The 16,667-nt window shown below is 45.2% G+C and overlaps 1 protein-coding gene across 12 annotated transcripts in view; it reads right to left on the bottom strand.

Annotated features, from left to right (window-relative positions):
- The window catches only part of NPRL2 (NPR2 like, GATOR1 complex subunit), a 717,787-nt gene that overhangs the window by 210,291 nt on the left and 490,829 nt on the right, over positions 1 to 16,667 (bottom strand). For all 12 annotated transcript variants that reach the window (XM_069644051.1, XM_069644050.1, XM_069644042.1 and 9 more), the window contains one exon: positions 15,054 to 15,090. In XM_069644051.1, coding sequence (XP_069500152.1) covers positions 15,054 to 15,090 — 37 coding nt within the window. The remainder of the gene's footprint in view (positions 1 to 15,053; positions 15,091 to 16,667) is intronic.

The raw sequence follows: 16,667 nt of genomic DNA on the forward strand, positions 1-16,667 counted from the left end.
CCGAAGAAAGAGGGAGATCTGAGACCCTGCATAGACTATCGCGAATTGAATGCTGTTACCATCAGAAACCAATACCCCATTTCGTTGATTTCTGTTCTCTTAGACCAGCTGGGTTCTTCAGAGTTGTTCACTAAACTTGATTTACGCGGAGCCTACAATTTGGTCAGAATGAGGAAAGGAGATGAGTGGAAGACAGCGTTCAAAACCAAATATGGGTTATTCGAATATTTGGTTATGCCCTTTGGTCTTTGCAACGCTCCGGCAACTTTCCAAAGGTTTATCAATGATGTGTTCAGTGACATGTTGGACCGTCACGTCGTTGTCTATCTTGACGACATATTGATATACTCCTCGTCCTATGAAGAACATGTAAAACACGTATCTGCAGTTTTGCAACGTCTTCGGGAAAACCGCTTATATGCCAAATTGGAAAAGTGTTTGTTTCATGTTACGGAGGTAGAGTTCCTTGGTTATGATATAACAAACACGGGCATAAAGATGAGTAATGTCAAGGTTCAAGCAGTGTTGGACTGGCCGACTCCTTCTACTATCAAAGCATTACAGTCTTTCTTTGGCTTTGCTAATTTCTATCGTCGCTTCATTCGTTCATTCTCTGAAACAGTAGCTCTACTCACAGCATTGACCAGTAGTAAACGGCCGTTTGTTTGGAATAATGAGGCACAACAAGCATTTGACGCTTTGAAACAAGCCTTTACTACTGCACCGGTGCTTCAGCATCCGGATTCGACCCAACCATTTTTTGTGGAAGCAGACGCGTCTGAAGTCGCGGTCGGCGCAGTTTTGTCACAAATGTGTAAAGACACTGGTTTGCTGCACCCGGAGGCTTATCATTCACGCAAGCTCACCCCTTATGAACAGAACTATACTGTTTCGGAATTGGAACTCTTGGCCGTAAGGGATGCCTTCATTGTTTGGAGACATCACTTACTGGGGGCAGTCTTGCCTGTGCAAGTGTACACTGATCACAGGAATCTTCTGGCCTTACAATCCTTACAATGTACTACGGCCCGTCATTCTAGGTGGCATGAGTTCTTCTCCATGTATAACTTTACTCTCACATATCGTCCTGGACCCTTGAACTCCAAGGCTGATGCTTTGTCAAGATTGCATGGAAACGCACCGCGTTCTTGGGGGGTACTATTCTTCAGGGTCACCAGGTAGTTTGTGCCTGTACCTTACAACCCTCACTAGTCTCGTCCATCCGGGACTGGGTGGTCTCAGAACCAAGTGAGTTAAAAGAATTTAATATGGACATCGTCAACTCTTTGCCATATGTTCAAGGTTGTTTATATTTACCTGATCTGGCTACGCGGCGCACGGCAATGCAATGGTGCCATGATTCCTTCTGGCGGCCCATCCAGGGAGACGCTAGACACAAGAATTGTTACGTCGGTGGTGTTGGTGGCCGTCTTTACAGCAAGACGTTTCTGTTTATGTCTCCTCTTGTTCTGTCTGTGCCCAGTGCAAGGGATCTACCAGCAAACCTATGGGATTTATGCAACCCTTACCCGTCCCTGATCGTCCATGGTCGATGATATCCATGGATTTTATTGTTGAGCTCCCAACGGTGCAAGGTTTTGATATGGTTTGGGTTATTGTGGACTATTTCACCAAACTTGCTCGTTTTGTTCCCTGTCAAGGTTTGCCTACTGCTCCAGTTCTTGCGGATCTATTTTTGCGTCATGTTTTTCGCGATTTTGGTCTCCCGGATATTATTATATCCGACAGGGGGTCTCAATTCACCTCCAGGTTCTGGAGGCATCTTACTAATTCATTGGGCATCGACGACCGCTTTTCTAGTGCTTACCACCCACAAACTGACGGTCAGACCGAAAGGCTCAGTGCCACCCTCGAGCAATATTTGCGCTGTCTGACATTGCAATTCCAAGAATCATGGTTTTCGGTGCTGATCCATGCTGAGTTCGCATATAACAACTCAATTCATACTTCCACCGGCACCACGCCATTTTTTGCTATGTATGGCCAACACCCCCGAACCCTTCCACTGGATTTGGCCATAGACATTGCTAATCCGGCAGTACAGGGTTGTCTACGAGATGTTACAGCCGTACATGAAGCTGTACTTCGCCAATTAAAATTAGCAAAGGATCATGCCAAACAATATGCTGACCGTCATAGGGAACCAGCCCCTCAGTATACGCCAGGGAACAAAGTGTGGTTGTCCACCAAGAATCTCCGTATACCAGGTTGCAGATGTCTTGTGCCTCGTTTTGTGGGTCCCTTTCCAGTGCTTTCTCTGGTTAATCCTGTTGCTGTGAAATTGGATCTCCCGTCATCCTGGAAAATACATCCAGTTTTTCATGTCTCATTACTCAAACCTTGCCTCTCACCGATTGGTTCCCCTCCTCGTCCACCACCTGTTATGGTCCAGGGTACTGAGGAATATGAGGTACAGGCCATTCTGGATGTTAAAACGGTCAGGGGTAAGCAGTTGTTTTTAGTGGACTGGAAAGGTTATGGTCCGGAAGACAGGACCTGGGAACCAGCTTCCAATATCCATGCACCTGATCTCATGTCACGATTCTTGGCCTCTTGTGGGGGTAATGCTTCATTGGGGAAGGATGCTGTCAGGATTCGTAATTCAGGGAAGCATACTGGCAGTCTTTCCGTTCCTGCTCGCTTACCTTCCTCGCCTGGTTTTCCTCCGCTTTTGTCACGGAGACGCTGGTTCAGGACACGGAAGTTTGCTCAGCCAGTTTGTTCTGTGTCATTTAAGCAGCTCTGGGCTTTACCATGGAAACGCAGTCACTCTGCGTACCTGAGGTCACGTGTCTTTGCACGTTGTTAGACACTCACGTGACATTTTGGTTTTCGTTCTTATGCCCCGCCTCCCCGCTACTCGCTGCTTCTGAAATTGTTATTTCTCTTGCCACTACGGACCTTGCTTTGCTTCTGTTGGATTAGTGTTTGACCCGGATCGTTTACTGGACTCCTGCTGGTTTTTCCCTTGTTTTGTGCCTCTTGTTGGATTGCCTCGACTTTCGGAACCCCTGATTGGAATTGTTACGGATCACGGACGTCTGCTTGATTTTGCCTGCTTGGTTTTCGATTCTTGGAACTGTTCACGGATTTTCTCTTGTCTTTCCCGTTCGGCATGTGCTGCTATTTACGTCCTCCACTCTGCTGCTACTGGAACTTTCTACAGACCTGTGGATAAAGACTTCCTCATTGTCCCTTTGGAACTGGAGACTCTCTAGTGTACTAGGCGTCCGCGTGCCGTCGGTTTTCAGGTGGACATTGTTTGCTTACCGGATTCTTGGTTTAGGCGTCCTCGTGCCGGCGGTGGGTAGGTGGATCAACGCTCCTGCTTTTGCGGATCGCTCCTGCTCTTCATTTCATCTTCTGGATATTGTACTTCCTTGGAAACTCTCAACTGGTAAGACTGTTCCTAGATTTCTAATTCAAGTTTTTGTCCTTGTTTTTGGTTCTGGTGAATTACTGGTTATTTTCGTTCTCTTAGAATTCTGACGCCAATCTTAATATTCTGGAATTGCCATTCAGTCAACTACAGTCAACTACAGTCAATTTTCAGGTACTAAGAGTTTGGGATATCTGTTCATTGCTATTCAGGTTGTCTTCTGTCACTAATGTACGGTTCCTTTGCAGGTTGACCGGTTCCTGTGACGTCCCCTCATCTTTAGGTCAATTGACCGTTCAGAGAGTTTTTTCTACCTCTCTGTCAGGTACATTGACAAAAAGAACTCGTCCACTACACGACGAGTTCAAAATCTTGAAGTCAGGATTTTGGTTACTTGGTCAAGGAATATACCCTGACTTAACAGTAATTTTAAATTAGGGATTCACAGGTTTTAACATTAGGAGAAGGGACCAGTCTCATGGATAGATTAGATTAGGCTATGAAAGCAATGCCTCCTCCACGGGCCTCAATTCTGTCTGCACTAAGAATGGTATAATTGTCAGGTACAGCGAGCATGAGGGCAGGGCCTGCTGCTTCATGTAGCCACGATTCAGTAATGGCTAGAAAGTCAGAATTTTCTGCCTGAATTAAATCAGCTATCTCTGTGGCATGAGCTACTAAGGATCTGGAGTTTATTAAGGCCCCCTTGAGGTCTGGAACAAGGTTCCCTGTCAATGGATTGGGCGAAGTACGGTTCTTTGCTTCATCAGTCGGTGACACAATGTGTGGATTCTTCTGCTGGTATTTTTTGTGGGGAAGACTGTCAGTCATGGGTATGGATAGAGTAGTAGGATTGTTATTTTTGGTTATGATGGTTTGTTTATTGTGAAGGCATTTTCTTCTAGGGCCTATATTGGTAATTGAATTGGCAGGTGGTTCGAATAGTTTAGTCAGTATAGAGCGGAGTCTGATGTTTATAGAGGACATGTGATAGGGTGTATTAGTTATGGGTAGACCCTGAGTGAGATTAACATGACGTGGCAGTTGTCGTTGGCCCAAATTATTCCGTGACAGTGGGGTCGGTGTACCCACCAATAAGTGTGCTATATTGTTTGTTGTAGTAGAGACTCGTACAGGTATGGTAGAAGGGCCTGTAATATTAGACACTGGAACTAGTGTCAGTATGGCCCACAGTAAGACTGGCTGTAAGGCAGTGGCATACATAGTGCCCTTGAGAGGTAGGATAGGCTACTTCCGTTAGCTATCAGTAGTGTAGGATACGCATTGGTAGGATAGGCTATTTCAGGGTGCTAACAGTGAGTCTAGATCCAGTGGGTCTGGATGTCTTTAGCTCTCAATCTCTCTTCTCCACCATCGTTTGCTTTGCAGTGGGAAGTCAGGGGGACTTGTCATCCGGGGAGCTGAATAATGTGTGCACCAGGGCGTTCCAGGTCGCCACATTCTCAAGGTTCTCACCTGTGAACAGTATTAATCCACAGCGTAGCTTCAGCCATGGACCAATGTCTTAAATCACTCCACTATCCCTCTATTCTTGGACCGTTCCTCGATGTCCACACCATAGCAATCCTTCTTTTTCCTAGTACCCGGGCAAGATCTATCAGTCTGTTTGCAGATTTGTTTTTTTATGGGCGTGCAAACATACCAGCAAGCTCACTCCCGGGGACCATTTATATTTAGTTATTCCTACCCTCTGGAGCCAGATTTTCATCTCTTGCCAAAATTCTCAAACCACTGGGCACGTCCAGAGCAGCATGTCTGCCTCTCCCTCCGCACACCTAAGGCACTTCTCCTTCCTTGAGCCCGGGAATTGTGAAATAAGGTGTGGTGTCATGTAGGCTCTATAAAGTATATACAACTGTGTCAGCTTAAACCTAGCATTCCTAGAGACACTTTTGGGGTACATCAACGCCCGTGTCCATTCTGGGTCCGTGAACTCTCTGCCTATGTCCGACTACCATTTATTTCTGTCTTTTGGATTTCTTTTGAATATTGCCTCCAGCAACCCCTAATACACACTGGAGTTCTCTTTGGGGTTCCACAGGGTGCGTGCACTTCCCCTAGTATTTACAATCTGTTTATGGTACTGTTCTTTGCCCAATTAGAGGCAGTGGGGATCATGTTTTCTAACTATGTGGACAACACGCAATGTGTTGTCCCGCTCACCGGCTGCCATTCACGAGACAAGGCGGAGTTAAACAGAGTGCTCAACCTAATTGAAATTTGGATGCTTAATAACAACTTAGCATTAAATAAAAGGAAACTGATGATCATAGGGAGTTCCGCTGCCATCAGCAAGCTGGATAGCAAATTTCAATCCTTTAGGTTGGGCACGGACCATATTAAACCGGTATCAAAGCTTAAAATTCTAGGAGTGACACTAGATCAATCGTTGTCTATGACAAATCATGTCACTAGTGTAATCTCGGCTTCTGCATACTACATTAAATTACTACACAACCTCAGGCCGCTCATTTCACAGGCAAATTCAGAAACAATTGCAAGAGTCATAATTGGTGCAAAAATAGACTATTGTGGTAGTTTATTAGTAGGTCTAAAAAAAGGAGACCTCCAAAGATTATAGATAATGCAGAATAGGGCGGTCAGAGTGGTCTTGGGGCTGACCGAAAGAGACCATGTAACAGAGGCTAGGCGATCTCTCCACTGGCTTCTGGTGGAATCACGCATTAAGTACAGAATCCCGACAATTACCTTTAAATGCAGAAAAGGCAATATGCCACACTACCTGCAGAACGTCATTATAGAATAAGCATGTGGGTGAGAATTAAGATCGTACGGTCAGAATCTACTCAATTCCCAGGAGTAGAACTTCAAAGGCTGAGAAAGGAGCCTTCCATTTCGCTGCCCCAAAACTTTGGAATCAACTTCCTCTTTCATTGAGACTCAAAAGCTCTCTGGAGACTTTCAAGAAAGACCTGAAAACATATTTATTTGCATGAATTTCTACGGACCCCCTCGCTAGTAACCATTATGGAGAACTTACCCTGGTTGATGTTATGTTATGTTTTGTATCCTGTTCGTCCTTGTTTTAACGCCTTTATGCCCAAGGGTCCACAGTGCGCTATATAAATGATGTAAAGTAAAGTATATGCCATGTCCCCCATTCTAAGACTACATATAATAATTCCAGTGTTTTGTCCTCCTCCAGGAGAGACGGGCCATCTTGCAATCTGCTCTCCATCTCATGTATTAACCTGGAATGCACTAAAAACTGTCTACTGCTTACTCCATACTCCACTACTATCTCTTGGAACTTTTGCAACCTTGTGATGAGAACATGTCGCTCACGGTAGCAATTCCTTTACTTTCACACTGCCTCCTAATCTGTGCTAAATCTCCTACATTTTTGCGATCTATTGCACAAACGGGATCTGGGGGGAGTAAGGCCTTTTCAGTTTTAACACCTTTTAACACCAAATTCTTCTGCCTAATTGTATGAGGTATGGGGGATCCTTAATTCTATCCTCTCTAAGCCATAGTACCTCGTTCAGTAAATACAGAGCTATCCTCGCAGTCAGGAGTGTATGCTCTACTGTCACTGTGTCTGCTAGCTACCCAGCCACATGTTTAATTGAGCAGCTAAGTAATATATTTTAAAATGATAATCCTTATATATGGTGTCTAGGGCCACTCGACGCCTCCCAGAGCCCCATATGAAACCTCCTATCATCCCACTCAGCTCCCGAAAGAACCCTCTAGGTATGAGAAACGGGACATTTAAAACGTGATATAGCAACCGGGGAAGGGCCACCATTTTCAATAGTGTGATTCTGCCCATCACAGAGAGTGGCCATTTCTTTCCCCAGAACTTCATTGAGTTCATCACTCCATTTTTCGCCCTCAGTCTGTTTTCCCAATATGTCACTTTAGTGTCATGATATATGTTGATACCCAGGTACCTGAACAATGCCACCTTCCACTGTAGCCCTAGGCCAGGGAGACGTGATTCATCCACTCCCTTCCATCCTGCCAAGGGAAAAATACAAGATTTCGTCCTGCTGATCGCAATCCACGACAGCTTCGCAAAATTGTCAAACACCTCCAGATAGGACTCTAGATTGTACTCTGGACTTTGCATATATATAGCAACCGATCGTCTGCATATATTGAAACTACTTGATGTACTCCGTTCACTAACAGACCCGCTTCCTGAAACTCCACCCTTAGAAACTCTGCTAGTGGTTCCAAGGCCAATACATATAACATGGGGGACAACGGACATCCTTGTTTAGTGCCCCTACGTATTGAGAATTGTTCCAACGTGTTTACCCGGCCTAACTCTCGCCAGCGGCCTAGAATAAAGCATCCTAAACCACCTCATGAAACCTGCTCCCGTTCCAAACTTTTCCTTTGAGGCAAACAGCCATTCCCATCTAACTGAGTCAAATTTCTTCGCACCTAGCGAGTCATACACATTAAAAGGGTACATGTTTACTTCTTCCGATCAAGCAGCAATAGCAACTTCTTCCTGTGGTACTACGTGCACTGCTGGTCCAAACATTTCCATGGAGCTGTGCGAGTGAATGTAGATTCACTAGCTCATATGTGTTTGTTTCCCATTTTTTGCTGTTGTATTTTTACTCCCCGCTTTTATTTTTTTTGAAGTATTTGCCTATTTTTAGAAATTAAAAGTGGCCGATACACCACTTATCTGTACGGCTGCACATGCACCAATCACATTTTGGCTGGTGGCTGTCCTTTTAGGACTGCCAGCCTCCCAGTTGGAACTGGTTCCAGGCATGTATAGCAGAAGACAAAGAACAGCAGAGTTTTGGAGTTTCCCCTATTTCCTGTCCTCACAGACACACTGGCGCCTTGGCGGGCTTTCCCATGGAAAAACTCAGCAGAAAAAAGTCAAACAGAGGCCTACCTCACCCTCCTTGGCAGAAGGAGTACATAGAAAGGACAACTGATCCCGAAATGGCAAAAAGAACTTTGTCACCATTTTGGTGATCCTTCTGTGAATTACCGCAGCAGTGTACAGCCTGGGAGTAAAAATTGCACAAAAGTCAGTAGGATAAAATCACTGCCACCAGCGATTCAGATTAGCTTGTCACTGTAACCAAAAAGGTTCCAGTAGGAGTGAGAAAGGGGATACAATGTAGCCTCTCAGCACTCTGCATAAGGTGGGGTGTGCTGATCTCACAATAGAAAGAAATAGGACGGATAAAGCTATCCCACTGTAACAGAAAATAACGAACAAAGCCCAAAGGGCTCCCAACAACACGGCACAGATAGTGCTGTGTGCTGCAAAAGTCAAAACACAGATGCCACAACCTTGCAGGAAAGCATTACTCCAAGAAGAAAGTATAAAAAGAAATATAAAAGGATCCCAAGGATAGGGTAAAAGAAAGAGTGAGTGTGGAAAACGGTTCCCACTCACTCAGGGGAACAGACCAAAAATCCAGTAGTCCAGCAAAAACAGCCGGGGGGGCTCACAGATGGAGGAGATTGTGCATAAAAATTAAAATCTACCTAGGAACTACTCCCTCTACTACTACTATTATTAACCTTCAGCCTCCTACTCTCCTATTCCTACCTAAACGCCTCTTCTCACCACTACACTCCTCCTCCCACTACTCCACTACTCCTCTCCTCCCACTAACTACCCAGGCATCCTCCGTTTACCCTGTGTCATTGAATTCCCATTCACTCCTTACACTAATTTACTCTACTCACTTGTTATCCTAAACTGCCCACTCACACTGCAGAACCACTTCGAAGCCAATACCTCACCGGTTCAAACCATTCTTCTCCACAAGCCGCCGCTCCCTCTTTCAATCTACTGTTCTCTTGGTCCACTTCCGACTCCATGACTGACCTCACCCAGATAGCCCACTGTTAGGTAGAATTTCCTTCTCTCTTTCCACTTTGTGAGTCCCCTAGCAGTCACCTTAACTACTGTGACCTGTTTACCTTTTGCAACCTGCTTATCTGTACCATGCTGCTGTTAACCTAGTACGGCATACTTGATGTAGCCCCCGTAACACAAGGTGTGGCTTTGCCAGGCCATACTCTGTCCGTAACCATATGTGTATTCTTGCTCTTCAACGAATGTAAAATGCTCTTCTGTAACTAGTGCCCAGATGCCCCAGGGCCTGGTGCGCTGAAATAAATCTAAAAATAAATAAAAATATAAATACATTGTTGCTGGACTATTGGATTTTTGGACTATTTCTCCTGAGTGAGTGGGAACCTTTTTCAAAACTCACTCATTCTTTTACTCTGTACTTGGAAACCCTTTTCTCTCTTTTGGATACTTTTTCATGGAGTTATGCTTTCTTCGAGGTTTCCTGACATTTACCTTTTACTATTGCATCACACAGCATTTTCTGCGCAGTGTTGCTGGAAACTCCTTGAGCTTTCCCTTTTATTACCTGGGTTAACTACTGTTACCAGGGCAGGGGGATACCCTCCCGTATTTTATTTGGTGAGATCAGCACACCCCACACCTTATGTGGAGTGCTGAGGGGAAACCGTGTCTTCCTTTTCTTACTGTTCCAGTAACCTTTAGTTACTGATAGTAGTTCATCTGACAGGTTGGTGGCAGTGTACCTTTTTGCATGACTATTTGTGGACTTCTACTGTAGGCTATCTTCGCAGCTGCAGTAAGGACACAGGGCACAGGGCTCACCATTTGCCTAAAATGGTGGCTGTACTTTAAGTCTGACTTGCTCCTTCTTGAGCCTTCTTCTACCTTCCTGGGTGGAGGAGGGCTTGATGGGTCTTTTGCCTTTGGCGGGCCTCCCTTGGAAAGCCAGCCAAGGTGCTTGCAGTGCCTGAAAGGACAGGAAGTGGGGGAGGTACGCCCCTGGCCTTTGTCCTGCCGTGTGCCTACCTGGAACCAGTTTGAACTGGGAGGCGGGCTGTCCCACTGTACAGCTGCCACCAGATTTGAATGGCGATTGGTGGGCTCAGCCAGTTTTCGTGCATAAAAGGTGAGGGTCCTGGAGCTGAACCTCAGTCACCCACTCGACTGAAGATCTGAAAAGGAATTTGTAGAAGGACGTTGTCATGCCACGCTCGTGGAAGGTATGGCAAAGATGGAAATACTTGTAATATGGCGGTGCATGTTCCGTTTTGGCGGTCTAGTGTTTTTCCAATATGGCCCCCAGTTCTATTTCCTGTGTGTGTTTCCCTGGCTCTGAGCGTTGTATCCGTTTCTTGGTGATGCTCCCGTGCTTTCCTGCTGTGTTTTGGTTCCTGGAGGAATCTTTTCGCCTCCTGCTACCTTTTCGGCTTCGTCCGATCTTTCTACTTTTGCCCTTGCCTGTCTTCGCTCAGCCTTTGTACCGGTCTCGTCCGGTATTCTTTTCCCCTTCCCTTCTCAGTGGGTACCTGTTTCTTTCCTATTCAGTTTAACAATCTACGGTGTCGGGTATGTGTCTTTGCACGTGTATTCATTCCCTTTTCTTACACAGCCTGCTCATTTGGTGTTTCATTCTTCCTTTTCTGTCTCTGTGGCTCTGCCCTGATTCTTTCGCTGCCTCCGTTTCCATCTACTTGCCTTTGCCTTACCTTTCCGTGTTTACATTTGTAAACTGGTTGTTTGTATCTTTCCGGTACTTCTGACCTGCCGCTCTCCCTTCTGCCACTTGGCGTTCTTCCTCTTTACTCTTTCATTTCTTCCCTGTGCTTCTACGGCTTTCCGACGTCCTGTTCTCTCCACATCTCCTCCTAATACCTTACCTTTTTAGCACTCCGACTATCAGTATTCTCCCGCCACCTGGTTTAAGGGAAGCCTCCTTCCTACCTTCGCAGACAAGCTCAGTGTCCAGCCTGTTACACTTCGCCAGAAGTATTATTCATCCTTCTCCATTTACCTCACGGACATTTGTTGTGATCTATAAGGACTGCAAGTGCAAGAATCAACCCTCATCTGTAAACCGCTACAGGAGTTTTCCAGAACTCGATCACTCAGGGTTTTTTTACGCCTACGTGGCTTTTTCCCTGAACTTTGGGAGCTTGCTACTCGGGGTCCCCCTGGTCCTGGTTATAATTCAGGTCAAGGTGGCCTCTGAGGTAGCTCGTCCCTATCTGCATCACAAAAAAGACAGAAGGTCCAAGGAACTACGAAGACCTCGTCGCAAGAAGGAGTCAGAGACATACGACAGTACAATTGAAGACACAGGTGAGGAGGAGGACCGGGAGGGTTCATCAGAATTTGACAGACGTCCCAGCAACTTTCAAGCGACCGCCAGAGCTGTTGAGTGACTGCTGAAGACCCAACCCCAAATTACGAGCGATAGGGAAGATCTCTTGAAGACTACTTCCTCCCCTGAACTGGTGGGCCTAACCAGTCTCAAGACCACCTGCATTTTTCTCTATCTCAAGAAGAGCTGTGACCATCCCAGGCTGCAAACTCCCAACACCCTGAGAGCGTTGCCATTTTGCGGTGCAACGTCGTGTGAAGCGCAAATCCGGCTGAAACCTTGTGGGCATCCTTCTGGGTCTGCAGTGACACTTTTCCACTCCTTGAAGTCCCTTCAGCCGAGCTGTGGACCGAGAACTGAAGAAAAGTCTCCCAGATGACAACCGTTGTTGAACCGAAGCCTGTGAAGGGCTCCAATGCTGGGCGTCCAACTGCTCGAGTGCATCCGCCTGTTCCCTCCAAAGTTTCTACTTCAGTCATCCATCTACTGACCCCATCACCTAAGGTGGGCTTTTCCAAGTTCTGTCACAGACAGTAACTTGTGTAAAACTCCCTAACACCCATACTTCCGGTTTCCTGTCCCTAGCTTAAATCTCCCTCCCTCTGTCCTCATTGGAAAGATTTCCTGAGCCAATCTGACCTGTTATTTTCCCCAGAGGGTGTGTGTGTAGGCTGCTTTATTTCAAATAGGGGTCTAAGCCCCAGCTACTTTTTCCTCATAGGCGCTCCGCATACTAAGTCTGGCATCCACAGCCAAAGAAGGTCAATGCTTATGCCAGGGCTCTACCCCCCCCTCCTTTCGGGGGTTCTTGCAGGCAAGTGTCTTTAGGGTGGGTGAATCTTGATCCCTACTGTTTCCAGGGGGTCTGTACACTTATGCGTAAGCGTGCACCGCCCTCTGGTCATTCTGCAAGCCTTTCTATGCTGCCAAGTAAGGACACGGTTCCTTTTTCCTTCAGTCCTGCGGCGCTCTTCTGTGTTTGCACATCTGCTTTGTTTTTTCCTCAGCCGCGTCTTTTTGCTTCCTGTCCCATCTTTTCCTTATCCCAAAGGCTGCCTTCTCTTTCGTTCTGTTGGGGCCGTTCTCATGGCCTAGGTGGCAGAGACTCTAAGAGTAACAGAAGAACAGGTGCAAGTACCTGTTGGAGGCATGACATAAGGAACAAGCGGTCTACAAAGAAGCATTTCAGCAAAGAGGCGAGGTTTGGGGATTATGGCAGATTGGGAGGTTTCTGCCACCATCAATGTCAATTATGGTTCTGTCTTCTCCAGCCCTCCCTCTTAGTCCGCAGGGACTATCACCCCTTCCTGACAAGACCAGTATTCTGGCCTTGTCACACTAAGACACAGCACACCCAGAAACAATCCTTGAATATCCTATACAGCCTCAATGATACTGAAATTGAAATAACGTTGGTTCATGAAATAGACAAAATAAATGAAAAACACTTAATTGCCTGTCTAATGGGAGAATCTGCTCCATTCTAATGTAATTGAAGACCTATTTTCCAGCAGTAGTCACTATACAAATGCAAGATAACAAAGATAATGAACAAGGTAAGCAGCATTGTGCCATTCTAGTTCCGCCACACCTGCACAACAAGGACAATGTTTGCCATTGTACTAAATATGACAACCTCTCCTATTACACTTACCAGATTCCATAAAAAAGAAATGAGCATGACTTTTGTAAATACTTAATGATTTAAACGTTTACATTAGATAAGTGTAATGTCTCTCTGCCTCACCTTTGGTCTATCTGGATCTGTCGCTTCTCTTTTTTGCTCTAGGTCTCTGTCTCTCTTGGTCTGCCTGTCTCTCTGGGATTCTCACTTAGTTTATCTGACTGTATCTTTCTCAATTTCTCTGTCTCTTCTGGTCTCAGAGAGAGACACACAAACAAATGGAGCGAGATATAGTGTTCCTGGGACTCATTGGAGTCCCTCACCCCGACCCTCACCCCTGTCTGTCTATGTCAGTCTCCCTTTCCCTCTGTCTCTCAATTAGTCTTGATGTCCCAGTCTCTCCCAGTCACTCTGGCCATCTGTGTCTGTCTCACTCTCTGTCCCCCTCCTCATTAAGCTGTCTGTCAAGGTCCATCTGCCTCTCTCTTGGTCTCTGTATGTCTGTTTCTCACACCGTCTCTGTCTATTACGCTGTGTCTGTGTGGTTCTCTCTCAAGTTAGGTTCCGCCTGATAGCTCTATTTAACTTTTACTTGGGTTTTCCCTCGCTGTGGGTCCCTCTCAGTCACTCTGTCTCTTTCCCTCGCTGTATCCCTCTGGCAATTTGGGCACCTCTCTCAGTCTCCGTCCTCCCTTTGAGAGAGGGATACACTGTGTTAAGGGCAGACAGATAGGCAGTTTGTCTGTGTACCTAATTCTGTGTGTGTCTTTCTCTATATCCTCTATCTCCTCCACCCGTCTCTCTGTTGGTCTCTGTCCCTTTCGGTTTCTATCTCTGTTCTGATTTTTTGCTACTCTGATCTTACTGGATGATTTTCATTGTAGATTTTCCTTGTTGGCTATTTGGGGCACTAAGAATAAGTGGTCCCCGTTTTCCAACATCCCTAGATCACAATGTTGGCTGATCCGGGCTTGATCTACATTCTGAGACTGCCTGTGCCAGGCTCTCTCAATTTGTCGAGTGAAATCACTTACCCAGTATTTGGTCATTATCCGACTGTATTTTGGGTTTTGTACTCTAATTAGACAGTCTGCAAGGGTGTACCTTCTAATGAGCACCCCGTAGAATTTCATTTTGTTTGTGCTTCCCACCGGGCAGTTCATCTCCGGTTTGCTTCTTCTAGGAGTAGGACTACTTGATGTAATTGCAAGTGTCTTTCCTTTCTCTGCTGGGACCGGGTATCTGCTTCTTGATTGTGCGCTTCTTATTTCTGTTTTTGTGGAGTTAGTTGTCATGTTTTGTTTGGCCTGCAAGTACTTGTTGCTTTCCTTTAGATCTACCCCAAACTTGGATGTCCTGTCAGAAACGGAAGATGTCCTAGTTTTGCTCAATAGGCATTGTTGGAAGTATTCATGTGGGTCCTCAGTACATGTTAGCAGAACAGCAAGTGGATACCTTTGGTTCTGCTGGTGTATCATGTATTGATCATTTTGGTGCATTTCTGGAACCAGACCTCAATGCCATGTAAGCTGGATTACATTACACAGTCAAATAACTGTTTTAAGAGCTTCAACTGGGGTTTGTTGTTGTGGAGATTTTATCATATTCCTAGGTAGGAGTATTTGGATGGTTGTTTTTTGTTTTTTTGTTGTTTCATTTATGTATGTCTCTCCGCAGCTACCGATTTACTTCATAAATAAACCATGTAACAGAAGCAAAAGCCTAAGCGGGGCTTTTCACTCCCGCTGTTCCCAGGATATTGTTATTTTTGTTTTGTTTACACTGCAGAGGAGGTGGGCACTATACTCACAAAAGTGTTAAAGGCCATAATCCTCACCTGCAGTATGGACACCAGGGTCACCACACCATAGTACCTGCAAAATAAGAGAATGGGTCAACAGAGTCACAACATTTACATCATATGCAACAGCTTGGCCTCAGAAACCCCATCCAACAGAACACACCAAACAGTAGTGCAAGGTATCCCACCTTGAGTGAGAGGAAGGCCTTTAAAAGGCATAACCAAGACATTAGGAAGGTATCAGCAAGACTTACCAAGTGAATCTTCTCACAGCACTAGTTGCGACCATGCTTAAAAATATGAACTATGCAATTTCAAACAAAAATAATTTTTGAAGAATTATCCTCGTTCTGCAAATTCCTGCTTCTGTACACAGGATCCCAGTGGCAAAAGACTGTCTAACAATCTATTTGTGACAGAAAAGTCAGAATAGAAATAAGGAATAATCGCATACCTTCCACTATGTTAAAGGAGTGAGGTATGATGACATTACTGATTGGTTCCTTTGGTGATTCAGTATTACAGTTAACACTGGCAAGTGATACCCTTGCCTCGCTCACTTCGAGCCTGAGGCAGTATCCCACAGAGTCTGGTAGGAGTAGGACAGTTGTGTCAGTTGAGACTTACTGCAGGACTCCTCCGACAACCCCTGCATCAACTTTGTGGTTTGATCCAGACATGCATGTTTAGTTAAGGCACAAGCAGAATACCATAGGGTAAGTAGCTTTAAATATTTCCACTAAAGAGGTGTTCCTAGATGGGAAAAGGATTACAAACTGGTTTAAGCCTTTTGAGTGGTCCTTGAGGTCCCAGACATGGTCTCCTACTAATGGTTAATGCAATGTATAAGCAACTAGCTGATATACCCAGGCCCGGAATTTCATTTCCTCATAGGTGCAGGTAACTGTGCAAAATTTGGTGCAGCTTGGTGAAACGGTGTGGAATTGTATAAGGAACAACGCTTCGCCAAGACACAAACCCATAAACAAATGTTGACTTTTGTCAAAATCCGCAGAAAGGGGCGCAGTGTCCAAATGTCATGTACCCAATAATGTCCGGAGAGTCCTAACAGCTGACTGTGCAAAATTGAGTGCAGATTGGTGAAACAGTGTGGAACTGTATAGGGAACATACGCAAATCCACAAACCTACACATCCAGAGACTTTTGTTGAAATCGTGTCCAGATGTCATGTAGCTAGTACTGTCCGGAGGGTCCTAACAGGTGACTGTAATATTTGGTGCAGATTGGTTAAACGTTGTGGAATTGTATAGGGAACATACACGAAGCCGCAAACCCGCAAATTTCACTTTTATGTATATTTTATGTGTGTATATATAGATAGATAGATAGATAGATAGATAGATAGATAGATAGATAGATAGATAGATAGATAGATGATGGCACCCTCATTGGAGGTGAATAACATTATTATTTTTGTGGTCCAGAGAGGTTTATGTTTTTTACAGGTATGCCATTTATTTAATGTAACTCTGTCGTTTGGAAATATAAGGCCTAAAGAAAAGTGCTATTTAAGTTACTGTTTGAAAAGGAAGAAAACATGAAGCTTAGATAAGGTGTTGGTCCTGTTCGAAAACATTATGTGAACAACCAGAGTAGGCTTTCAATAGCTCTCTAAACCTCCTACACAA

Source organism: Ambystoma mexicanum, chromosome 2p, assembly GCF_040938575.1.
Source record: "Ambystoma mexicanum isolate Mex_15411 chromosome 2p, UKY_AmexF1_1, whole genome shotgun sequence".
Taxonomy (NCBI): domain Eukaryota; kingdom Metazoa; phylum Chordata; class Amphibia; order Caudata; family Ambystomatidae; genus Ambystoma; species Ambystoma mexicanum.